General features: G+C 46.8%; 1 protein-coding gene across 1 annotated transcript; it reads right to left on the bottom strand.

Annotated features, from left to right (window-relative positions):
* Positions 1-265: 265 nt before the first annotated feature.
* On the bottom strand, positions 266-24,542 carry AHCY (adenosylhomocysteinase). Its single transcript, XM_002187237.7, has 10 exons — positions 24,398-24,542; positions 22,641-22,831; positions 19,905-19,980; positions 18,009-18,161; positions 13,288-13,400; positions 10,492-10,699; positions 9,600-9,687; positions 8,643-8,760; positions 4,202-4,396; positions 266-1,210 (listed from the first exon to the last, which is right to left on the bottom strand). The coding sequence occupies exons 1-10, from the start codon at positions 24,423-24,425 to the stop codon at positions 1,079-1,081; spliced, it is 1,302 nt and encodes a 433-aa protein (XP_002187273.1). The 5' UTR covers positions 24,426-24,542; the 3' UTR covers positions 266-1,078.
* Between the last annotated feature and the right edge of the window lie 1,623 nt (positions 24,543-26,165).

The following is a 26,165-nucleotide window of genomic DNA, read 5'->3' as shown; positions in this document are numbered from 1 at the left end:
AGAGGACATTGGCACTAAAGAGCTTCCATGGCATATGGAGGTAATTCTGTGTGGGCAGTGACCATCCTTAAGATTTAGCCCTTCAAGTATTTCCTGAGAAGCAGCTTTTCCCAGCCCCAGCACAAGATGCAGAGCAGCCACAGCAAGGGCTTTTGCCTTGAGGACACCCCATGTGGCTACATTAAATCTTTTCAGTACCTTAAAGATCACACAAGTATAAACAAACCCATGGCAAACCCCAAAACATCTCACTGCACAAAACCAGTCAGGCCACAGTCAGATCTTTAATAAAAGCACTTGAAGTCAGTGACAAACATGATACAGCAGACATGACAACTCAGAGAAATCACGTTGGGGGTAGCAGTGTGCTGCTGGTGTCTGCAGAGGATTGAACAAGGCCCCTAAACCCAGTGATCCCCTCAGTGGCTCTTCAGCTGCTCACAACATTCTCAAAGGCTGCTAAAAAAGTCTCTCTTGCCTCACCCCTCCTCAAGCTGGTACAGCAGAAGCACAAAATGGTCTTGGTTCTAACCAAAATCAATGGAGTAAATTAACCCATCTCTGAACAGAAGGCTGAGTTGCTTTTACAGCAAGGAGACCAAGCAACTCAGATCCTCCCGTTTCACAATATGCACTTTACCAGGGCACTGTTGTGGAGAGGGCCTGACACTGCCAGTCTCCTACTGGGATTTACCTGATTGGAGCAGGGCATGGCAAAAGCATCTCCCTGCAGAAACCGTTCCCCACCTCATGGTGAGCCTGTTCAAAGCTGTCAGCCACTTGTGTGGCAAGACTACACATTCTCATTTAGCCACTTCTGTCCTGCTCCCCTTACTGGAGCATTACAAACCAACAAAAGGTGCATAGGATCCTTTTCACTGTGACATTAGCTAAGTAACCAATTCTAATTCCAGGAGTCAGTGATCCTCGTCCACTGACAGGGCCTTGAAGGCTCTCTGGTAAGAGGAGGGGTTGTGCAGCACTGAGAGGAAAATGGCAAAAGGCTTGTCCTCAGAAGCCCAGCACACACAAGAGCCTTGCAAGGTTGTATCCCTGCACTTTGGGTAGTGCCACCTGCTCAGTATCTGTAGTGGTCTGGCTTGAAGGGCCCATCTCTGGACAAGCCCAGGTATTTGGCCTGTTTGTCACTCAGCTTCGTCAGCTTCACACTCAGCTTGTCCAGATGAGCAGCAGCTACAGCTTCATCCAGCTGGAAAACAAAACATTGAGATAAGAACATTAGACTCTGTTCTATTAGTTCAGGAAGTCACAGTCCAGAGGGAAAAATGAATATGTGGAAAACAACAGCAGCAACACGGGGGACTTACACTGACACAGCTTTTTTCCTGCCAACATACCTCACACCCGTCTGAGCACAGACCTGCACTCACATAAAAGAGCCTTGTGCTTTTGAGGGAGTCAGGTTAAGTGAAACAAAATTTTATATAATCAAACCTGTTTCAATCTCATTTACACATTCACATCCATCCAGCAAGCAAAGAACAGAGATCAAACTCTTCAGATAAAAGAATATCCAGTTTGGTAAAATGATAAAACCCCAGTTTCCACTACAAAAACACCTGGACATACTACACTGTCATCCTACAGTATCATGCAAGTCCTAACACTGGAAAAAAATTCCTGCCCTCTCCAAATATCCCATCTTAGGGGCACATGAACAATGAAACTCATTCCAAAATCTCCAATTCAGCAAGATTACTTGTATCCATTGGCACTGTCTTCATGAAGAATAGAACCAAGGTGGACTGTAGGACACAAGCACAGAAAGGTTGATATAATTTCTCTATCCCAGAGGTGTCAGGCAGATGTGCAAATTCAAGAAATTGAAAAATGTATAAAGTTATAAGGCAGTTAAGTGCTCCAGGAGCAGGTACAGGAGGGTCAGAAAACAAACAGGAGCATGCTGACCAAGCTGCTGTGTCAGAGGGGGATGTACAGCCAAAGGGGATATTCCAAGGTACAAAGGACAGCACAAGCAGGGATCAAGGACAAGTCTGACCATTTGCAATTCCTGCAAAAACCAGGCAATTGTTTCAGAGGATACAGAAACAAGGTAAGTCTAAATGCCAGCAGCACAGAGAAGACCAGTAATATTTCCTCCACATTAGTTAAGTAGACATGAAAGACTGCAATATAACTGAAAGGCAGTAGATCAACAAAACAATCAAGGGCCAAACCTGCAGCTTGTGTGAACCAGGGCCTAAATGATTCAAAAACTAGTCCTGGATTTCCCCCTCCAAGGGCCTGTAGTAACAAAGCCACCACTCTGAATGAATCCCATGCCATGAACCAGGTAAAAAGCTCCATCTGCACACAGTGTAACTCACTGCAGCTCAGCCTGCTCACTGTGGACCTGCCTCTTGGGAACCAGGACAGCCAGAGGTGACAAGACAAAATCAGAAACCTAAGGGGAAACGGTTGAAATGGTGGCAGTGAACCATGAAATCCCCCAAAGAGTCAGGTAAATGATTAAAGAAAGAAAACCTAAGGGAAAAATCAGTGTTTAGAAGGGAAACAAGTATTTAAGCCTAGTATATCCTGTCAGGATGCCATGAAACAACAAAAAAAAAAAAACCAAAAAAAAAAAAGAGGGGCAGAAATTTTATTCTCATCTGGTTGATTAGACTGAGGTGAAAAGCTCTCATAGGTGCATTTCTAATGAATTTAAGACAGATTCCACCTACTTGAAAAAGAACTGAGTCTCTAACAATTCCCAGATGAGGTTTTCAAGCAGCAGGGATCAATTGCTTCACAGCTGCTTCAGCTTGTGGACTTCAAGAATTAGACATAGAAATACACAAATTCAGACAAAGGTAAGCAGACATTCTCACCTTAAAATCAAAGCTAAGTAGGACAGATTTAGTGCCAAGAACATAGAGACAAGAGTTTTCCTGGATTTCCAGGAACACATGTTGCAGAAATGTGTGCATATTTGTAATGGCCAATCAAAGCAATATTCTTGCAGTCAAAGAAACTGCACTGTAAAGTACTTGGTAATTGTTAAGTCTTACATCTGGACCTCAAAGCAATTGCACAGAACAAGGAAAGGCATTAATCCAGAAAATTATCGCAGAAAACTCTTTTGTTGGTTCTGACAAGGTGACTGCTTTATTCTTTGAATAAAGCCCTCTGTGAGGCACAGAGGGTCAAAAGTGTTTTGTCACAGTGGATGAACCTGAGGAGATCACTGCCATATGCTCCCCTGACAGGCAAATTTATATTTAACTGCTTTGCCATTACTTCTCATTTCTATGTATTTCCAGTTCAAATAGGCTTACTAAAAATTGTTATTCAGTGAGAGGATGAAGTCACATTTTATCAGCAATACTGGGATCTCATTTTCAAGAGAACTGTCAACAAGACTGTTCCTTTGAAGACAATTATGTGTCCACTCCTACACTGCATTTCTGGTATGCTTTGCTTGATCCTTAACTGATGAGTTTGTAAACTTGGGTTGTTCAGGAAACACCTCATTGGTAAGCTCAAACATACACATTCTACTTCCCAAATGGAAAGCATTTTCACATTTATTCTCACACCTGGTTGTGCTCCAAAAGCAGTGGGATTTAACTCCAACATCTTTTTCCATGAGCAATCTCAAATACTCAGGCTTGTTTTGGAAAATTAAAACCATGCTAGTTTTCTAAAATGAATATACAAACTGTGACATGACCCAGACTTTTCCAAGAAGAAAGAATGCAGAGATAAGTTAAAAGGGAAATCTGAGGGAATCTGTCATTGATATTTTGTGAAGTTATTAAGACCAGATTGTAATAAGCTCTCTCAAGTGCAAATGGGATCAGGACTCTATCAACCACAGTAAAAGGGATTCAATTTCACTCCAGCTTCTACTCTGCCCACTGCACTGTGCTGCTGGACAGGCTTGTAGAAAGAACAAGCTGGTTGATAGAAGCTCTCCAACTACCGTAAGGCAGCACAGGGCTTCCCAGCACCTTAGAGAAGTCAAGAAGTGCCTGGATGTTGTCACAGGAGCAGCAAGTCCCAGCTCTGCACACAAAAGAACAGCTCATTCACACCCAGCATGCCCAAAGCCAAACATTTGAGAAGGACAGAACCACTTTGCAACAAAAACCTTCAGCAAGAAAATGAGTTCAAGCACCAACAAAGCCACACCCGAAGTTGGCTTCCTTACCAGCACCGTTGTACAGCTGTCACTCACCTTCTTTGGCAGGAAGTGGACCCCCACAGCATATCTGTCACTGTGGGTCCAGAGCTCGATCTGTGCCAGGACCTGGTTGGTGAAGGAGTTGCTCATGACGAAGCTGGGGTGGCCCATGGCACAGCCCAGGTTGACCAGGCGGCCCTCGGCCAGCAGGATGATGTGGCGGCCGTTGCGCAGCGTGTAGCGATCCACCTGTGGGAGCAGCAGGGCCAGGGCAGACATGAGGCAAACCTCGGGGGCCTCCCTGCCCCTCAGCAATCACACAGACACCCTCTCTCCATCCCGGGTGTTTGCAAAGCCTGCAGGAACGCTGGGCTTCACAGCACACACATCTTGGCATCTGCTTCGTACTTAACCAGCCCTCCAGTTCATTCAACCAGCCCTCCAGTTTATTCAGCCAGCTCTCCAGTTTATTCAGCCAGCTCTCCAGTTTATTCAACCAGCTCTCCAGTTTATTCAACCAGCCCTCCAACTCTCCTGGCTTTTTCACATGCCTGTAGTCCCTGCCAGCTGTGATGGGCATGTGCTGCCAGTAGTAGATTCCAGTTCATCTGCACAACTAGTGAGTGGCGACAGGGAAGAGGGAACACCTCTGCATGCAGCAGTCCAGAGCCTTGGCATCCTCAGACAGGGTAACAGCCAGAGCCCTCAGCCTGCTGAGGGCCCCCTGGAACTGTTCTCACCTCTGCAAGCCCAATACATACAATAAACAGCTGTCCTGGCTCCTGGTGCACCCTGCTTTGCTCTTGGGCCCCCACAGGCATGATCCTCTCCATGGCACCCCAGGGACAGCAGGACTCTGCACACAGAATCCAGGCTCAGGTGGGCTAAGGAGACAGGGCCTCAGCTGTGAGAGTCCCACACAACTCAGGAGACAGATAATGTCCCTGGCCCACACAGCTCAGGAGATCATGTAATTTTAGCATGTGCCCCAACTGCCTGGCCAGACTGGACTCCTGCAATGTTAAACTTAACTCTGCTTTTCCTTTCCAGCTCTCATTAGCTCCTCCCTGCCCTGCATTCACCCTAGAGGAGGTTACAAAATTAAAGCAATAATAAAACACCAACATGGCCCATAAGTTGCAAGAATATTCAGTATTAACTGGTATTTATTGCTCATGTCACAAAAGCATTTGGGAGTAGAGCACTTTGGAAATACTTAAAACATAATCAGCAACCAACTTTGACAAAATCTACTGCTTCAGACCATTTATCTTTGCACAGGAGAGCAACTGTGACAGACTTAAAAGGGTTTTTCCTCACACAAGTAAAACACAATTTTCAATTGGCCTGTAAGTTAAAAGCCACATGTGATGAAGCTGTAATTGCAACAATACCCTCTTCTGAAAAAACATCCTTGTGCAAGACTTTAGCAGAGATGACAAGAGCAAACCAACACAAACCATGTTTTCTGTAACAGGTATTTTGCCTTCAGGGCAGGTGTGTGCCTCCACCTGCCTGCCCCAGCTATCCTTCAATCACAGCACCATTTTCTCCTTAGGTTCACATGACAGATTATAATGATTTCAGCACAACACATGCAGGCTGTAACCACCTCGAAGAGCAGCTCTAAATTAATCTTGATTTCTCCTCCCCAAAAGCACTCAGGAGGTGGGATAAGAATGATCCCCCCCTGAGCAGCTGCAGTTGTTATTTTGGATGCCAATTCACCATTGTGGACCAGCAGTGACAGTGCTCAGTCCACCCGAAAAACACCATATGGACCATCACAAGATTATGAGAGGAAATAACAAAAGAAGGAACCAGATGGGAAGCAGAACATGAAAAATCCTGGGAACAGCTACAGTATTACTTATAACAAACATCACATTTACAGAGTGAACTACTTAAAAGATAGTTGAGCAGTTAAAGTAGCATTTCAGTTTTGAACTCTCCATTGGGTGGTTTAGATGTCAAAATCTTCTATCCTTACATAATATCCACACCACTTGGACAGCTGGTGGCTTGTGCACAGAACCCCACACCTTCAGCAACCTGTGCTGACAGGAGTCACACTCAATGTGCAGGGGAACACAGAAAATGTAAAATTAATGCAGAGAAATAAATACAAGATAGTAGTGGTGCCAGCAGAGGCCTAAGTCATACTGTGGAAACACATCTCATATACAGGCAGATAAAACAGTCTGATTCATAAGCTCAATAAATTGCTCCAGAAGTGGAATTCAAATTATCCAAGCAATAAGCTGCTCTCTGCACTTAGACAAATGCTTCCTCCTTTTCCCCACTGGAATTTGTTTGGCTCTGGACTTTCTGGCTGCTTTGCACTTCCCTTCACATTATATGGGAAAAATTTACAAGCCAAAGTTCTTTGACTTTGACCTTTCCTTGCCCTCTCGAGTTGAGTTTGTGCTGCAGGTCAGTCTGATACTCAAACACAGCTGAGCAGGGCTGCAGTGCAAACCCAGAGGCAAACCAACCTGCCAGCTTTTCAGTAATAAACCTATTTCCTCCTTACCTGTCCTCTGAAAGCAACACATCAGTCACAATGGCACAGTAAGATATTTGTCTTATTGAAGTATTAAACATCTCTTACATCAGCCCAGCACTGGTACTGAAGCTTTCATGCTGGACACAGTCTCAATTACCTGGCACCTCCAGCTGAAGTTAACCACCCTCAGCCCTGGCATTAATCCTCTCATCAGAGAGATGCTCCTCATAGAAAGTGAGCAATTTTTTGCTCTTGTACTATGTTGCCCTCTCTGGTTCAGAAGCTGCCAGGTTTTAGTAAAAATCTGAATATTTAGAAAGTTAGATTTCTTCAGCATTAATCCATATGGACAATCCTTGACCCCAATTCCATCCTTTTCAAAACATAATATTATATTTTTTTTAACCAGAAACTTGTTACAATTTTCATACCTGGGACCACACTGCACCTTACTGCACTCTGTCATCAATGCCAGACTGGCTCCTCAAAGCAAAGCATTTAAAAAGGGATTTACTGCCTCTGTTCGGGGAGCTTGTATGGTGCCATATTAGCACCCAATTAAATCTTCAACAGTGTTTATTCTTCAATCCAGTCCAAGGTTTAGTTTTAAAACAACCTAAGCTAGCAGAAAGCAGACTCCTGTGGAGAAACCTGTGGGCTCCTCTAGAAGAGCTGCTGAGCAGAGTCAGCTCCACTAAGGCCATAGGCAACAACAAACCTGAACACAGTGAGAACTTGAGAGTTTAACTCCAGACCTGGTCAAGGCCATGCAAAGTGTCCCAACATACCTTTCACAAGTGCTTAGTAAGATTTTGATGTACGTGGCCAATAAGCCACATGGGAGTTATGAAAATTGGAAGGGTAGATGGAGATCTGAGAGGTATGTTTGGGTGTGGTGTTATTAAAAAGTACAAAACCTATCCCAAAATCCTGCTATCAGCAAGGGCACTCCCTCTTCAAAAGGTAACCAAAAGTCCCACACCAAGTCAGATAACACCTGGTTTGCTTTATGTGATGTGCTCTCTCAATGCTGGTGTCACAAAATAGTTTTGATCTAGTTCACTTTTGTTCCTCTGCTTTAAGACACACGGTTGAAAAGCTGACACATTCAGATTCTGATTTTCCTTGTGTAGCTACAGCCATAACTTAATGCAAATACATGGTGGGCATGCAAGCTGAGCAAGGGTAAAACATCTTGCCTGGTCTGCCCACACAGGTTTCTAAAATGAAACCACCAAGTTCTGGAAGAGAAACCCAAGTTTGGCAGAGCTCCAGATAGGCTTTCCCGAGGCTTCAGTTTCAGAGTAGATTAAAAAAACACACCACACTTTGAAAACAAAGAGGTGTGAATTTTTTCAAACCTTGACAGAATCCCCAAAGTCATTCCACTGAGATTCCCTTAGGACTACGACTGTTCTGTTGCAGAGCAGTACATGAGCAAACAGCTCCACAAGAGGAGATTCAGGTCAGGCACCAGGCAATCTATGGGTCCTGCTTTTAAGTTTTATAGGGTGTCTAATGGTCTGCTCTTTCTCATCTACTTTGCTTATGGAAGCTGAACTAAGGCATTGTTTTCAGCTCAGGGCTATCAAAGCAAGCATATTTGCATACCCCTGCCCATGCCCCAAACATCAAAGCTGAATGGACTTGATACCATTAATTGTCTCTACAACCAGCACTAAGGGTATGCTACTGTCTCTCAAGGAAGTGGGAGCACATGGAGAAAGATGTACCCATACTAGGCACCTCTCCCCAGAAATCACCCCGAGGGACTTGGCACTGGCTGGAAACAATTTCTTTCATGCCAGCCCAAGACTATCATGTGCAGTTTGTTCCAAGTTAGCAGAATCTGCATTCTGACTAGAGCAACAGTGGCTTCCAACAAAGCTAGAAACACCAAAGAACCTGAAGACTAATACTCTCTAGAAATGGACACTGAGTAGCTACTGTTTTTTTCCAGCAGGAGAGCCTGTGGAAAGGCTGCCTTACCTGAGGTTTGATATTCACAGCCTCCACCGCATTGTCATTCAGCCACTTGGCATCAACTTCCACATCAAAATGGCCAATATTACACACTATGGCATCATCCTTCATCTGCTCAAAGTGCCTGCAGAAGAAAAAAAGCTGTATTAAAATTAATCCACACAGTTTTGCCCCCTCAGCAGATGCTCCAAACCACAGCCTGACAAATGCCCAGCTCAGAAACTGCATTGACTCTTGCAAGGTGTGGCAGGTCCACCAGAAAAGACTCTCAAGCTTCTGGGGAAGGACATTTCCCAAGGATGTAAGAACTTACTGGAGATAAAGTATTTTCCCAGTATGGAAAGTAATAAAATTTTGTTTAATTGGTCAAAACAAATACCTGCAGTTAATTCTCCCTCTTACAGAGAAGAAATAATTTTCTTAATGAAAACTTTCTTTGAAGTTTCCAGCAGTTTTACATCTCCTCCCACGTAATCTGATCTTCCATTACAACATGTACAGTCATCATGGCTAAGAAAGCAAGGAGCCTGTGTGGAGCTGGGGCTATAAACTGAGATCTAAGGAGTAACCAAACACTGCAGGGCAGGACACTGAGAACAGGCTGGTTTCAGCTGCTGATATGCACCCACAGATGGAATCACTTTCAACCTTTACCTGCCTCCTCTTCCGTTCACATTTGTCTGGCCTAAAATTCAGCCCTGATGCCTTCATTCTCCAAAAGTCAATCTACCTTTCTGCAACTCTTGTTTCTCCATCATTACATTCCATAAGCCAGGAACAACTGCAATGTGGCAACATCCAACCAAACTGACCAAAGACTTAATTACTCATTAAATTCATACTAAATTCTGATGTCCAGAAGTCAGACTGTGTGCTAACTGCTGACAGGTTATGATTGTATTTAAAAAAAAGAAATCTAACTGTACAGGCATGCTTTCAATAAAGCAAGTGTCTTGGCCATACCTCCCCTGCACAATGTCAGTGCAGCCAGTGGTGGTGACAAAGATGTTGCCCTCTTTGCAGGCCTCCTCCATGGTTGTAACTTCATAACCTGAAAAGAGAAAATGTTACTTCTCTACACAACCACCAAAATTTATTAACAAGTGGGATGTAATACTAGAAGTAGAAAAGTACAGAGAAAAGAATGAGTCAAATGATTCTGCCCACACCTAGCCTAGAAATGATGCAAAGTAGTGGGATACTGGTCTTGCTATACACCAACATGATAGAAAAACCATCCATCCCTCACCCTTTTCAAATCTGTGGATCTGTGCATTCAGTGTCCAAAGGTATATTCTGGTACAGTACTCAGACTGGATTCAGGGGGTCGAATTTGCAAAAGAAGTGCCCCGACAACACCTGCAGTTTTTGGCAGGTATGAACAGAAATGGGATAAACTGGTACCAAGAGGCACAGTTACAAGAGGCACTCACAGAAAGAGAAAACCTCCAGAGAATGCCCTGAGCTCAGCTGGAGAGACAGAGCATGGCATTGCTCTTCAAAAAAACATATAAAAGGTAAGGTGTTTTTTAATGTTTTAATTCCAATCAAGCCTTGCCCCACACTGGAGATCAGAACTGCACAACTTGAGGACAATCCCTCAAGCCCTACTCCCTACATGGTTTCTGAATCTCTGAATTCTTGATTCCAAACACATTTTCAAGGCCTCTAGTAATAAACTCCTTCTCTAACTGCAAGGAAAGAATTCCTACAGTTAAACTGGATTGAACTGTACCTCAGCAGGGACAGGGCTGAAACCCACAGAACCTTTCTTGGCCAGCTCTCATTTACTGCTCTATACTGACATGCAGAGACCCTGTCAGATGCCCCAATTCCTGCTCTGCTCAGCTCCCACCTTCCATGGCTGCCTGGAGCGCGTTGATGGGATCAATTTCGGTGATGATGACTCTGGCTCCGAAGCTCCGCAGGGCCTGGGCACAACCCTTGCCCACGTCCCCATATCCTGCCACCACTGCCACCTTCCCAGCAATCATGACATCTGTGGCACGCTTGATGCCATCAATGAGGGACTCTCTGCAGCCATAAAGGTTATCAAACTTGCTCTGAGGGAGAAAATGGAGCAGTTTCAGAACAGATGAAAGCCACTCAAATGGAATTTCCTTAAGGAAAGAAAATGGACTTATGTGCAAGTACTACAAGAGTCACTTAAATACTTTAACCACCATGAGGGACAGGAAGCAGACATCCTGGTTTGATGTTTTTATTTATCTAGTTTCAATCTATGGAGTTATATCAGACAGGCTTCAACATGGTGAGAAGCATTTCATAAATACACTGTATCAACTGACCAGGGCTTGGACTTGCTAGAAACTTGTTAGAAGTAACCTGAGTGTCCTTCACACCGATGTAGGTCTGAGCTCCTAAACCAGATGCTCACCAGTTCCCTGCTGTTTATCACACAATGAACTGAACCAAGTGCCACAGGAAGGCAAAACACACCAGCAGCACATCATCTTATCTTTGCAAGACACATCCAACCTGCAGAGCAGCAAGCTGCCCACACCAACCAGGAGTAACTGGTTCGTGCAGCCCCAGAAGATCCAAATTACATCTTCTCCCATGACTGTCAGGTTACCCTAACGCTGTCACTCACTATTGCTCAGACTTGGAAAAATTCAGCAAGCAGCCATTCACAAAAATGGTCACTGCAACCAGGACCCCCTGGATTTCATCTCCTAATGCCCCATCACACAACATCCTCCTACTGTAACACTGACATTAACAGCCAGACCCTCCAATCAAAAGTGCCCAGCTAAGTCAGACATCAAATATTGCCTTACCCCTTAAACACCTTTCTAAACTCAAACACACATTGTTGTGCTGATTTTTGTAATGCTCCTTCTTCTTCTGGAGCCTTTTGTTTTGACCATGAGGAGAGGCTGTACAAACAGATTTGATTATTTGGGGAGTTACAGAAACCAAGATTTTTTAAAGAAGCTGACTACTAATGTCGTGCTGTGCTTCCCAAGGAAGCAATACTAAAAAATCTCCATTCACAGAATTCTGGTCTCAAAGTATGTCCTGGCTTTCTATACCCTTAGGGTACCAACCTTTCTCACTTTTACTTAACACAGCACTGTCTGCTACAGGCAATCCTAAAATTAAATTCCCAGAGGCAGCAATCTGGTCTAGTGGAAGGCACACCCACACCACCTGCAGTTCTTTTAAGTATGAACAGAAATGGGATAAACTACCCATGGCAGAAACTGGCCAAAGTGTAACAATTATATCTCAGATCCAGAAGTTCCTGACTCAGTGCCTATAACCATTACCAGAGGCATAGCTGCCGTGAATGTATCAAAAAATTGTGTTACCAATCCTTCAAATTCTAGAGCTAGTGCCAGTTGGTATCCCTCTTTCCTAGTCCTGCAGATTTTCCTTGCAGCACAGAGGAAAACAGCATGGTCAGATTTGATTCCTCATCACCAAATCCCCCAACTGCAGGCAAAGCCTTCCAGGCATCTGTGCATTCCCATGCAGGTAAGAGAGCAGAGTGTGGGATGCAGACATCTGCCCCACCCAAAATACATTCGAGTGGCAGAGGGGAAGGACAGAGCTGGCTGCGTGCCCGCCTTCTCTCTCCAAATGTTAGCACAGGAACCTGGCACCAACTGGAAATATCAAACTGGGAGAGAATTTGTCAGCTCAGTTGCCCATTTTCTCAGAGATCTGTAACTGTGGTGAGTACAAATATTGTACTGTATAAATACCAAACAGTACTTGAAAACAAGCACTTGCTTGGCACTAGAATCCCAAATCCCCTCAAGAGGCTTTGTTAGAAACATCTGAATTTCCAAATCAACTAAACAGTGTTAATAATTATTATGCAAGTGGCACAAATCTGGGTGAAAAGGATGCAAAGAACTTCTTTCAACATTAACTGTATTCCATCCCACTACCTATGAAGTAAGTGTCAGTACATCTTAGTGAGCAGAAAGGAGACAGCAAACTGCAGAGAAGGCAGGCCAGACACGAGAACTGCCAACCCAACAGGATAATGTCTGTATGGGAACTTGAGACAGAGTCAGTAACTAGATTTAAAAAACATCAAGATGCATAGCGCACCTTTAATTCCCACTGTAATTCATCTGCAGCCAAAAGCACCACAACCCTTTAAAAAACATTCCACTCCAGTCTCAATTCACTAGGGTTTATCCTGGAAGCAGTACTAAAGCTAAGCAAGGGATAAAAATCTCCCTCCTGCCCTCTGCTTTGCATCTGCTGCTCACAGAGATCAGCCACAGGCTCACCAAACAACCTTTACCAGCTCAAGCTCAAGGCGGTCACACTCCCTTTTCCAGTTGGTGTCTGACACCTGCCTGAGGGGTTTAAGCTACTCGAGTGAGGACAGGCTTCTTGCCACAGGTACTGACTCATGATCTCCAAAAGTGTGTTCACATTATAAAACAGCAGAAGAATGGATGTCCTTAGATACAAAAAACCCCTTGGTGTCCTGACAACAGGGCATTTACAGTGACATCAAGGGCTCACTTTTAGGATACGGTGGAAGTCTCTGTTCAGAACTAAATCAGGAGAAGCTCAGCAAGAGAAGGAATACTTTCATGGGAATGACAACATCCCAACACTAAGCTGGTCAGAGAGCAGAACACTGCAGAAAGGTCTGTATTACCTTGGTGACAGAGTCATTCACATTGATAGCTGGCACTTTCAGGGTCCCATTGGCCTTCATCTTGTACAGGTTGTGAACACCAGTGGTTGTCTCTTCTGAAATACCTCTAATTCCTGTCAGAAGAGTAAAAGTATTCACCTTAGTTCCAGTCAATGCTGTGCAAATCAGGCTATCCAGGTGCTGGGAGGATCCCCCAGAGGCTTAAGTTAAATAATTCCTTGGCAGAGAACAATGAAGAGATGAAAACCCTCCGACAACAGCAGAAACACCCGAGGATGTGCTTCAGAGCCACAGGGCTGCTGCACCCACCGGTCCTGCGCCTACCGGGCTCCCTAGCGGGCTGCAGCAGCCCGGCTCCCGGGGAAGGCAGGAGGGAGCTTTGCCGCAGCCCCGCGGGGCTGATTTCCCGGGGGGCCGGGATCGAGGCCCGGGGCCGGGGGCCGGGATCGAGGCCCGGGGCCGGGGGCCGGGATCGAGGCCCGGGGCCGGGGGCCGGGATCGAGGCCCGGGGCCGGGGGCCGGGATCGGCCTCAGCACCGGCCCGGCCGCGCTCCGCGGCGCCGCGGCGCCCTCTGCCGGCAGCGCGGGCCGCCCCCCTCAGGCCCGGCCGCCCCCCTCAGGCCCGGCCGCCCCACGCACAGAATATCCTGAGCTGGGAGGGACCCACAGGATGCCCCAGCCCAGCCCCATCCCTGCACCGACCCCCCAACAGCCCCACCCTGGGCACCCCTGGCAGCGCTGTCCCAACGCAGCCTCGGGGCCGTGCCCATCCCCTGGGGAGCCTGGGCAGTGCCAGCCATTCCCTGGAATCCTGTCACTGGTCACAGAGATCAGCGTCTTCCTCTTCTCTTCCCCTCACAAGGAAGTTGTAACTGCAATGAGCTCTCTCCTCAGTCTCCTTCAGCTGAACACCTCAGCCACTCCTCATATGGCTTCCCCTCAAGGTTCTTCACCATCCTTGTGTCCCTCCTTTGGACACTCTCTAATAGTTTAATATTTTTTGTATATTGTGCTGACCAAAACCACACAATATTCAAGGTGAAGCTGGCCCAAGAGCAGGGCGGGCCAATCCCCTCCCTTGACCAGCCGGTGATGCCACTCATGACACAACTGGTCCTTCTGGCTCCAGGGCACTGCTTACTCACAGATAGCAAGTGTGGTCCAAATCCATCATTACTCCTCAAAAAATCCAGCTGTGAGCTGGTCCAATCCCAGGCAGGAAACTCTTAGAGCAATTCAACGTGGTTTTCACAACAGAAAAGACAGATTCCCCAGTGGAGCCTGAGACTAAGCCATGAGACCTTCCTGTTGCTCCCCAGACCACTCTGTAGCACATGAAGGAAATGGGACCAGCAGCATTAGAAGTGAAAAGGCTGAGAACTGGAGAAGGCTCCAGAGAGGTCACTGCAGCTTTTTAAAACTTGAAGTGGGCTTACAAGATACAAGATGTTTAATATGGCCTGTTGCAACAGGACAAGGGGGAATGGTTTTTAATTGAAAGAGGGTGATTCAGGCTAGATATAAAGATACTTTTTTCTTTTTTTTTTTTTACAATTAAGGTGAAATAGGATGTCCTGAGGAGTGCTCTAGGTCCCATCCCTGGGAATGTTCAAAGGGTTCTGAGCAATCTGAGTTGAAGATGTCCAGCCCATTGCAGGCAGGTTGGAGTAGATAGCCTTTAAAAGGTCCCTCCCAACCCAAACCATTCTGTGATTCTGTGATTTGGCTGACTGATCTCACCACTTCTATCTCTCCACAGAGCCCTCGACAGCCCCAATCCCCTGCTGGTCACCTGCTGAGGGAATGCATTCAGGCTTTGGCATATTTAGGGCTTGCTTAGTAACGTTCACAGTGCAGCCCTGTGCACAGTGAAACAGAAGATCTGTAGACAGTCTCCCAAAAGCATCAGTTTCCAGAACAACTGCCTGGATCATGGACAATCATCTCCTTGAAGAAAAGCTTTTGGAGGTCACAGCAGGAACCTCAAGTTCAAACCTGCCCTCTCTCTTCTTATGTATCTTGCAAGTAAGACATACATTCAACCTTCAGAGGCTCTCTAGATGAGTCCTGAGCTTAGCAGATTGTCTTTCCACAGCACTAAGCAGACCTCACAGCCCATATGCCATCAGCTTCCCCTCCCTGGAGGCACCCCATCCCTACCCCAGGTGCCATTCACAGCTGGTCTAAACCACTCTGCAGCTGCCCCAAGTGCTGCCTACACCACTCTTGTTCAATGCCCGAGTGACTGGAGAGCAGAGAAGGGCTTGCAACAAGGACAAATTTGAGTTCAATTGACACAACCTTGCTCAATGCTCAGACCTGTGTTTGTCACCTGAGCAATGAGCAAGTCTATCAATGAATCACAAATGAGTCAGTCTTCCGCACACAGGTCTTTTGCACAGATGCCAGAAACCTCCTTTGCACAGATCACTTTCCCCATTGGTCAACTCTCATTTTCCCCCTTTCTTTCTTTATTTATCTTGGTATTAAGGGCATTGGGCTTAATGGAATAAGCAATAGTACAAAGGCCATTCTGCCCTCTAACTGCAGGCACAGTTCAGGAGAGAGGAAGCTTACTGAGCAGTTCCACACACACATCTAACACATCTCCTAGCTAGGGGAATACTACTGTCAACTGTTAGCTGCACACTAGGAGCAAACTATTTAAATTAGAAGCAGCTGAAGCATGGAAGACAATTCCCTCTGAAATTAGCCCAGAAAACTTATCCACCCTTTAAATGGCAAATGGCATTTTCAGCTGTCTCATGCCAAAATGTCTCCCATGCTCACAATCCACACACTGTGCATGCTCTGCCAAGGTCACTCTCGTTCCACCTCCACAGAGGTCAGATTTCCCCACAAGCCCTTAGGATATATTAGCCCCTGTTAGCTACAAGATATCAAAACTGGATGCTACACTGCTTCATTTAAACAGACTTTGCAGCAAAGGGCAAAGTCTCACAGATCTCAGATTAAGGAGATCAAGACTCTACTCTGTGAGTCCCATTCTGGAAGTTTTTCTGTTTCCAGGGAGCAATTGACTGGAAGGTAAAACAGATCAAGTTTGTCATCCTCTACAGAGATCAGTCTTAATTTACTGAACTGTTGCAAGAAGCTTTTCAACTGCAGCCAATGCAGACAGCCACACATTTTGGGAAAGGAAAGACTGACAGGTGTTGCATCCTCCCTAGACTCTTTAAAACCCCAGAGGATGAGTCATTTCTATGAATTTAGGAAGCAAACCCAGACAGGCATGTTTTTTACAGAGGAAGGCTACACATATATGCCAATACATGAGACAGTTTAAGAGCTGTTGTCCTATACTGCAATGTATTACTCTGGTCCCTTCACCAGGAGCACAAGACCAGCAGGAGGGTGAAAAGGGCTGGAGAGGAGAAAGAATGACAACAGGAGGGCTGAAAGTGTGAAAGGAGCTCAGCTCAAGTACCTCCAGGAACAAACACCAACCAAGGTGTATATGGTAGGGAAACAACCCTTCAAAACAGAGAATGAACATGGGAATACTTTCTTTGGCCTCTGACAACACCAGGAAGACAGAGATGACCAATTGTATTCCTGGGCATGAAACATGGGAAAAGTGAGAGGTCATGCATATCACAAAGAGGCAAGCCAAGAAGCACAAGACCATTGAAAGAAGAGAGGCTGAGCAAAGATCAATGAAAACCTTTCATCACAGTTTAAATAACACAAAGATGTTGAGTGTTGGATTATGGGTGACATCAGGCTGAAGATGAAGGTCAAAGTGAGGCTTGTCACAGAGAAAGTTTCCCTTCTTCTGGTGCCCCTACCTGTAGCAGCACATGGATGAAGAGCAGAGCCTCAGACTCCCTACTAACAGCCCTATTCACAGCCTGCCACCTTCAGATTATTTTCCTCCTATCTTCCTACTAAAGCAGAGCACGAGTCAGAGGAGAGCTGATCCAGCAGGCTTCTACACCAACCTCCCCTCTACAAATCCACCAACACACCCCACTGTATCACCACCCAAATTCCTTCACATCCCAGCCCAAACGTGCCCTTTAACAACCCTGGGCACATGTCTTGCTGCAGCACAGCCGATGGACACTGGCAGGGCTCAGGAGAGTCTGTCATACTCACCAGGCACAGATCACCCTGGTCATGTCCACTTCCCTTCACATAATTTTTTTACATAAACACATGCTAGCAACACCACACTGATCAGTTTTACTAACTTGTACTGAAGGCAAACCAAGAGTTCCTGACTCCATCAGCGTCCTCACTGACAAATTGAATGAGTATTTAAGGTAGAAAACAGTTCCTTTTCCACAGAACACTACAGGTAGTCATGACTTCATTCAGAACTGCACTAAGATGATAGGTAAGAAAGGCATTAATGTAAAATTGTTAATTGCAAACAGACATTGAGCAGTTCTAGAACAAAGCCCTCTTCCAGGAAACTTTTGGCATGACAGCAGAATTAAATGGTCATTCTCAGGTAATGGGCACAGTGAAGTTTGGCCAGGACAGGTCACTGCAGCTACAGAGCAGAGGTGGAAACAGCCCCTGCAGGTAAGAGATTCTGTTCTTCAACTAAGGAATTTTCACAGCCTGTTTGCATATGCCTGCCTGTCCCTCTTCTCCCAACCCATTTTACACCAGCAGCAAAATCCTGCAGAAACACCCCCACCCAAACAGCCTCCTAGGCAGAACTGTGCCTGCCAAAACAAAACACGAGTCACCTTTCAGCAGCTGCGGGTATTTGGTATGAACTAGGTTGGTAAGATCTCCACCATCATCCAGAATCATGTTGAGGGGCTGCCCATCCTTGAAGTACAGGGTCTGCTCAATGCACCACAAGTATTCCTCATCTGTCTCCCCTTTCCAGGCAAACACTGCATGGGAACAAACACAAACTATTAGACAGTTTCTTACTTGGCAATTAGTAAAGCAGCCAAAGGAAGATTTCATCAGCAGCTCCCAGTAGCAGCTGACAGACAGATGATTATCTGTGCCTGCAGGCCAGCAAAGACATTTGCACTGAAAAACAGGCCTCAGAATAATCAATGTTCCAGGCCAGAAACACGGTCAAAATTTTGAGACCTCGTTGTTCTCCTTATTCTTCTTCCATGTTAGAAAGGAGAAGACAAAGCAAACTAAAGCAGACTGACGTCCACAGTACCCCACTCAGACACAATGATACAAATAAATGAAAACACAACCACAGCATTTTCTAGCACAGCAGAAAAGAGGGACCAGACTTCAGTATGAGCTAAGCAGCAGAATATAAACACTCCAGCAACTCTGAGTTTAAATTCTAGTCTCTAGCCCAGTACTAAAATCCAAGCTGAGGTGCCTCATCTGCTCTAATCAGGGTGTATTTCTATGTCAGTACAGCCCCAGCAACAGGCTGCCACCTGGTATGTTGCATCCACTAGGATTTGTTTCTTTCCAGGCATCTGCACTGTCTTCATGCTATACTCAGTGCTCAGAAGTACTCAGCCACTCAAATATGTATTGGGCACATACATATTTACACACCCCAACACTTGGCTAAATTGTCATGTTTTCAGTGTTTACAGAGAAAACTGACCTTGAGCCATGAAGAGCCAATCATGCAATTGCCTATTCTGTAGTAATGTGTGTTAGGATCTCATAATGAAGCCAAAGGACCAGCATTCCTTCAGGGTTTCATAAATTCAGTATGTGAAGTGCAATATTAACAAAAAGAGCAAGTTCTATAAATAAAGATACAAAGGGCAATGGCCACACACTTTGACAAACACTCAACCTGTAAATGGCTCTTCAGTTGAGTTTTGGGTGTTGAAAGCAGTGAGGAAGACAACCCAAAGTCTAAAGAATCCCACGCGCTCCTCTGACATCGCATACCGGGGCAATGCCTGATGCTGGTAGTGCCAAAGGAACTGATGAAAGGATCACTTTGTTGCCATAGAATGTGCCACAGTTAGGGAAAGACCTGTGGCAATAATTAATTATAATAGAAATGAGAGACCCCTCCCAAAGCAGACTGCCAGAAACCAAATTTAGCCTCTGCCAACAGCTGGGCTCAGTTCCCAGCACTGAGGATTACATTTCATTCAGCTGAGTTACACAGCAGACAGCTTCAGGTATTTATACTGATGCATGAGGAATTGCTCCTTATTGGAACATGACAGTAACAAGACAGTAGCATCCTGATACAGCACTTAAGGGATATTAGGCAGGAACCCAGCTGGGCTAATACTAGCCTAAAAATATCTTGGGTATTGACCCTGCCACTGTGACAGGGTACATGGCAGTTCCCTTACCTTTCCCAAACCCTATTTAGTATGGAACTTGCTGGAAAGCACCAAACACCTCCAGCTACACACACCTACCTACACACCACTACATTTCATCACCCAGCCCTTCCATCATCTTAATGAGATCTAACAGAGCCCAACAGAAGCCTCTGCTGGGAGACCTGTGCACAGGCTGATGCAACACAGCCTGAATCAAATGTCCTGGTTTCTAAAAACCATGCTTCTGATGGGCTGTTTCAATCCTCAAGCTTGCTCAGATCTCGATGTGTACAGTTTGATTTAGCAGGAACAGGCAGTACAGCCCAACTCAGCCAAACCAAAACATGGAAAACTTACCAGGGATACCAGCTTTTGCAATAGCAGCTGCAGCATGGTCCTGAGTGGAGAAAATGTTGCAGCTTGACCATTGTACCTGAAAAACAACCAAGTTTTGTTTGCTGAACAAAGTTCTGAGATATCAGGGACTCTCTATCAAACACAGGACTCAAAAAGGGAGCAAGAGCAGAAAGAAATTAGTGCAGATTCCTGCCTTTTTCAGTAGCTCTGCAAAGATAAGGTGAGAACTAAGAACCTGACTAAGTCAAGGAAAATAATGCCACATAGAGAATGTGAATGAGCTTTAGCTATGCCATACATCCAACCATCTCCTTGCTCACAAGCACTTCTCCCAGACAGCCAGAGCATACTCCAGATCTTCAGGGGTGCCCAACAGGCACAGGGTGCCCACAGGGTGGGTTTGGGAAGTTTTAGTGAATAAAGGTCAGATTTTCAGAACAGCCCCATAGCAAATGTCCACTGAGGGTATGGACATGCAGCAACACACCTGCTGGCATTCACAAGAGTCAGAAATGGAGCTGAAACATTACACTCAATCCAGGCATTCTCTAATATTATGCTCACCCACCTCCCACTCTGTGTTCCAGTCAAGGAAGCTTTTCCAGCTGAGCTAAGTGTTTTCCTCAGATTTCATAACTAGGCTCAGGCACCTAGAAAAGCAACAGCATGTTGCTGAGTTGCACTGGAAAGGATCTGAACACCTAACTGCAGCTCACAGCACCACATCCCAGAGCCAAATACCCTCTGCTCCCCACAGGGCTGACTGGCAGCTATTTGCATGTTCACTGGTTATAGAGCTTGAGTAGAGAGGGCAATAAGGCACAATCATCCAGCCTGTTTTCAGATACTCATACCAGCTGATCAAAGAGTGACATTTTGAAGTAAAGGGTGCAGTAGAAAGCAGCCTACACTACCAATGCTTGTAATGAAAACACACCTGGAAGGAGCACAGGAAAACAATCCATAACCTAAAGCTGCAGCTCCTCACCTGGGTTTTTACATGTTCCTCCATGTTCCCATACCAGCAGAGGCAACACCAGGAGGTATAATGACATTCAAAGTATACAGAATACCTATATACTGTTTACCCTTCTGAGGTGATCTAGACTTGTGGTAGTGACATAAAGCCTAGAATAATGGAACACCTGATGGGCTCAGACCCTAGTATTTACATCACTGGTTATGGAAGGTATTATTTTTTGTTACAAATTATGAAGCACAGAGTATTCTATCCTTATTAACCCAGCCAAAAAATGGACACCAAGGTTACTATGCTGCAGTGAGCTACATCCTCATTACATGGGGTATGATTTTATCAGTTTCATTCCTCCCTCCCTGGCACCAAAGTTCTGACAGAACAGGTAAATCAAGGCTGAATCCAAACTCAAATCAAAGCCTAAACTAATCCACAGGCATCAGGACAAGGAGTAAACACAGCAGCACACACCTTTAAAGGTACAACCACATCTTGGAGAAACCACTTGTCTGCAGGTACCTCCCTGAATGACTTGGATGAATCCTATATAACACTGATCTGGGGTTATGCTCAACTCAAAGCAGCTTGGCAATGTTTAACTAAGCACACAGCTGCCTCCTAGGCCAGCCATACTGCAACCAACAAGAGCAGCAAGGAGCTTTCCCAAATTTCAATAGCTACTGCTTATTTTTAAATCTTGTGGAGGGACAGGAGCTCCACACAGAATAGCTGGAACAAAGCCAGGACTGTACCCCCACATCAAAGTTCTCCTTCAGCACTGCACCATTCGCAGCCACAGGACAGCTCTGCACAGGCTGGGGAACACCTGCACAGCAGTATGTACCTAGCCCAGGCTGACCTGGCACAGTGTCCATACCTACCTCCTCCTCTTTTTGAGGAAACACCTTCACTGCTATGGAGAAAACTCCTCCTCCCAGCGCCTTTCAACCAGCATGACACTGCTCAATTCTCAACTGTTCCCAGAGAGGGATCCCACATAGGGCACCTCTGGGCAGCCCAACTGCAGGAAGAAGGAACTTCAGATCATATACATACTTAACAATCCATCGAAATTCCAGTCAACTCCCTGCTCAGCACACAAGCAATGTAGATTGTGCTCAGATACCTGGCTCTCCTCATGCCCTGTACAGCAAACACTCAGCTGTGATGTCTGGACTTCATACAGCAAGTCAGTAAATGGCTTCTAAGTATCTCAGACTTTAATGCTGATGAGAGTAACTGGTCCATAATCACACAAAAAATTCAGTGGAGATCCCAGCCCTCGGTCCCTGAGCCACAGTGCATCCCTGCTCTTTTCCTGCACAGCTGAAGGGCCAGCATGAGCTCTCAGTAAACTTCATTAGATTTTGCTGACTTTACCAGGGCGGAGCAGGGTTCTTAATACAGACTAATCTGTGCTGGAGGCAATCCCTAGAGCTGCAGCATGAACAGCCACAGCACTGCAAGCCCGAGCACAGCACGGCTGCATGGGAGCAGCTGTGGGCACTGCACACAGGGCACAACAGACACGCAAAGCTGCAGCTTGTCCACAGGGAACATACACACCCCACACCCCAGAGGTGCAGAGGGAAAGCAGCAAGCTTCACGAGGAGAGAAGACAATCCATCCACGTGGAGATTGCAGCCTCACCCAAAAAGCATAGACATTTGCCAGGATTCCGTAAGGTGTTACATCAGCAGGAGCAGTGACCTGGCAGAGTGTTACCCAAGAGCTGAGGAAGAAACCCAGAGACACGTTACCTCAGCCCCCAGCACGATGAGGGTCTCTATGAGCACTGCTGTCTGCACAGTCATGTGGAGGCAGCCGGCGATGCGGGCGCCTTTCAGGGGCTTGGATGCAGAGTACATCTCCCTCATCTTCATCAGCCCTGGCATCTCATTCTCCGCAATCTCAATGGCCTTGCGACCCCAGTCTGCAAGGCTGATATCAGCTGCAAGAGAAGCAGGACAGGTGTCAGAGTTTGAATAGCTGAGACCTTGGTATCTGTTCACACACCTGTGGGTAGGCACTAGCTGCAACAGCTGAACTGAACACCCAGCAACAACTGGGAGACAGAGCTGCAGAAAAACCAGACCCTGTTCCAGTTACTTCCTGGTTCTTTCCTATGGTACACAAATTTAGACCAAACCTAACAACCCCTCTGAAAAACAAGTATCCTACTGCAAGAGGGTATAAATCAACTGTGATCTAGTGCACAGACATCCCAAGGTCCACGAATTCAGTAAGCCACAGCCTTAAGCACTTTTTACAGACACTCCCCAAGAGTCCAAAATTCCTATAGGGACCGACTTCCATAGTATTGACCTGCATGTGGGGATGGGTTGTAGGGCAGTGGCTTCCCACACTGAGAATGCTCCCTAAGAGTGCACCAGAAGCTGAACCCAGCTTAGCTCCCTCTCCTCACAGCAAAGCTACATGTCCTTCCCCATTGGCCCTTCCTCCTTGGATGCACAAAAATTATCTTAAGTGACTGTAATTATCTTAGTTACCAGTCTAATTCTACTTGTAAAAAGTATCTACAGCAGAAAGGTCCAGCAAAAAATGAGCAAGAGAGATTTCTGACAGGCTCACTGCGTTCATCATGGATGTCCAACCCCAGCCTTAAAAACACAAGGGTCAAGCAGGTAATGCCCAGCTGCATCAACTCTGCAGCACCATCCAACAGTGTCCTTCTTACTCAGTTTGAGATTCTTTGAGAGATTTCAGAAGTTCACCATTCCATTTAGACCACAGTCTGATGCTTTTTTGCTACCTCATGAACACAGACTGGGGAATACCAGAACTCCGAGTCAGACTGCTGGGTTTAATACAGACAGGCCAATTGCATTTTGCTGCAGAACGAAGCCTGGGGCCACTGAAGTTATTGCATGTGCTAAAGCTGACTGGAGCAGTCTAGACACCACTGGGACTGAAAACAGGCAAGGAAAGGACCCCAGAAACAAATATATCAAGAGGATGTTTAATCTTACCCTGTTAAGGGCTTGGTAGCTTTAACAGGGCTGCTTTAAAAATATCCTGCAGTACTTCGGTTCAGAGCCTCCAGGGTAAATTATTTATTAATCTGAGCCTTACACTAATGCTATTTGAATGAAGCCTCCAAGAAATACCCAACCATTTAAAAAAAAACCGGGGTTACTTGTGAAGTTTCAGGTCTACAGAAATACGCGCCAAAACCTTCAGGGCACATGAGTCAAAGGTGCCAGGATGGGAAATGCTTTCACCTTCGGAGCTAAGCCTGTTCCCGCCAAGGGCTCCGAGCGGCGGGGGAGGGACGGGGCAGCCGGGCCAGGAGAGCGGCACAACCGCGAGCGAGAAGCCGGCGGTGCCGCGCCCCTTCCCCGCGCACGGGGGGCTCGGGCCCGGCTCCGGCTCCGCCGCGGGCGGGACCCGCCGTCCTCCCCCCGCGGATAGCGCGGCGCTGCGGCCGCCGAGGCCGCGCTTCCCGCCCCGGGGAAGGTGCCGAGCACGGCGGAGCCCGATCCAGGCTCATACTCACCCACTTTGTAGGGCAGCCGGTCCGACATGGCGCAGCTGCCTGGCCGCGGGCTGGAGGAGGCGGCAGCAGCGCCGGCCGCGCTTTAAGTAGAGGCGGTGCCGCTTGCGTGAGGCGGGGCTGGCTGCGCTTGGCGCTGCGCCCGGCCGGCGCTTCCTCCGGGCTGGGCCGGGCCGGCCGCGGGCCCGCCTCCTCTGCGAGCAGCGGGGGCACGGAGTCCGCAGGGCTGGGCTATCCTCAAACGTGCCCCGTCCGCAGAACCTGCCCGTCCCCAGAACGTGCCCCGTCCCCAGAACCTCCCCGGCCCCGGTACGGCCTCTGCCGCAGCGTCAGCCCCGTGCCCGAGCAGGCGCTGGCAGCCGCTGCATCCACCGCTACCGCTGCCAGCACAGCAGCCGGTGTTTAAATATGTGCAGCGATGGCTCAGAGCATGGACCAGCCTCCGCTCCGTGGGACCCGGAGATAAGAGGCAATGAGCAGAACCTGAAGGAAGTTCCACCTGAACATGAGGAAGAACTTCTTTATTTTGCAAGTGACCACTCAATGGAACATATTGCTAAGAGGCTATGGTGTCTCCTTCCCTGGAGATACTCACTTCCAGATCCATGCTGTGGGATGGCTCTGTTTGACCCAGGATGTGGGACCAGAAGCTCCACTGTAGTCCCTTCCAACCTCACCCATTCTGCAATTCTGTAACCCAGAGCCACATGAAGTCACAGCAGGTCCCAGGGCAGTGCCAGGAACAGCCCTGATTCCCGATGCCAGGCCTCGCCACATGGACACTGAGCAGACAGCACTCCCTGTCTCACTTCCCAAAGAGGATCCCACGAGATGATCAGTGTGAAGTGTTACCCTGGGGCACACAGACCCTCCACTGCAGCAGGACCCAGGCAATGGGCAGGATACAACTGGTGAGATGCCAGGCAGAGCTGGGGCCAAGATGTGAGCAGCTCTATCACCCTGGACCTTGGACTTGGCTGCAGGCAGTTCCCCTCCCCAGCCTGCAGCCCTTTGCTAGGTGCTGGGCAGAGCAGGCACAGCCAATACCTGCTGCACGTGTAAGAGGCACAGCCCCGCTTTGGCCTTGCCTGCAGGTCACACACACACATCTGCTTCTGTTCTAACATCTGAAATATGTTTTTCATATGCCTCAGTCATGAACTGGGATGAACTTTTCAGCCACACTGCTATTACATGTCTCCTTTAACCTGTGAAATAAGTAAGAGTGAGGATTTCTTTATAATTACATAGAAATTCTAATTGAATTCTTTTGAAAAGTTTGAAATAATTCTCAGTGCAGAGTTTATCCTGAGACCCCAGTTCCCAGCTGAGCCTGGGAAGGTAATTATGATGGTAATTATTTTTTCCGGTGAGCAGCAACTGATCTTCAGTGACTGTCCTACAGTGAACAGACCACAGAAAGACAGAAATCCCAGTAGAACACCTGGACAGACATGTTAATGATCCAAGTTATGTCATCCCTTTTCCCCTCCCCAGTTTTAGAAGGTTCCTCACTCCTGCTTTCCCCCTTCCCTACAGCTCCTCCCTTGGATCCCAGCTGGTTGTTGCCCTTTAGTCCTGCCTTCTAACTGCCCCTATCCCCTTTAGCCACTGGCCCTCCGACCTGATGCTCTGCCTCCCTTGTCTCATACATAACCCTGGACTTTCCTTCTTGTTTCTTTGTCCCTGGTTTCCTTCAGTGTGTGTTAATAAACACCACTGGAATACCATATGTAGAACCCCTCCTGCTTGCCTTTCTCAGTTGACCTTT

Source organism: Taeniopygia guttata, chromosome 20 (genome assembly GCF_048771995.1).
Source record: "Taeniopygia guttata chromosome 20, bTaeGut7.mat, whole genome shotgun sequence".
NCBI classification, from domain to species: domain Eukaryota; kingdom Metazoa; phylum Chordata; class Aves; order Passeriformes; family Estrildidae; genus Taeniopygia; species Taeniopygia guttata.
The sequence above is the reverse complement of the archived record's forward strand: the minus strand, read 5'-3'. Positions and strand labels throughout refer to the sequence as shown.

Excerpts from the sequence above, each read along its gene's own strand:
- AHCY (XM_002187237.7), bottom strand. The coding sequence starts at position 24,425 with ATGTCGGACCGGCTGCCCTACAAAGTGG. Across the intron at positions 13,401-18,008 it reads ATACCCGCAGCTGCTGAAAG|GAATTAGAGGTATTTCAGAA; the intron begins GTGACTCGTGTT and ends CTCTTCTGACAG. Across the intron at positions 8,761-9,599 it reads ACTGACATTGTGCAGGGGAG|GCACTTTGAGCAGATGAAGG; the intron begins GTATGGCCAAGA and ends TTTCTTCTGCAG.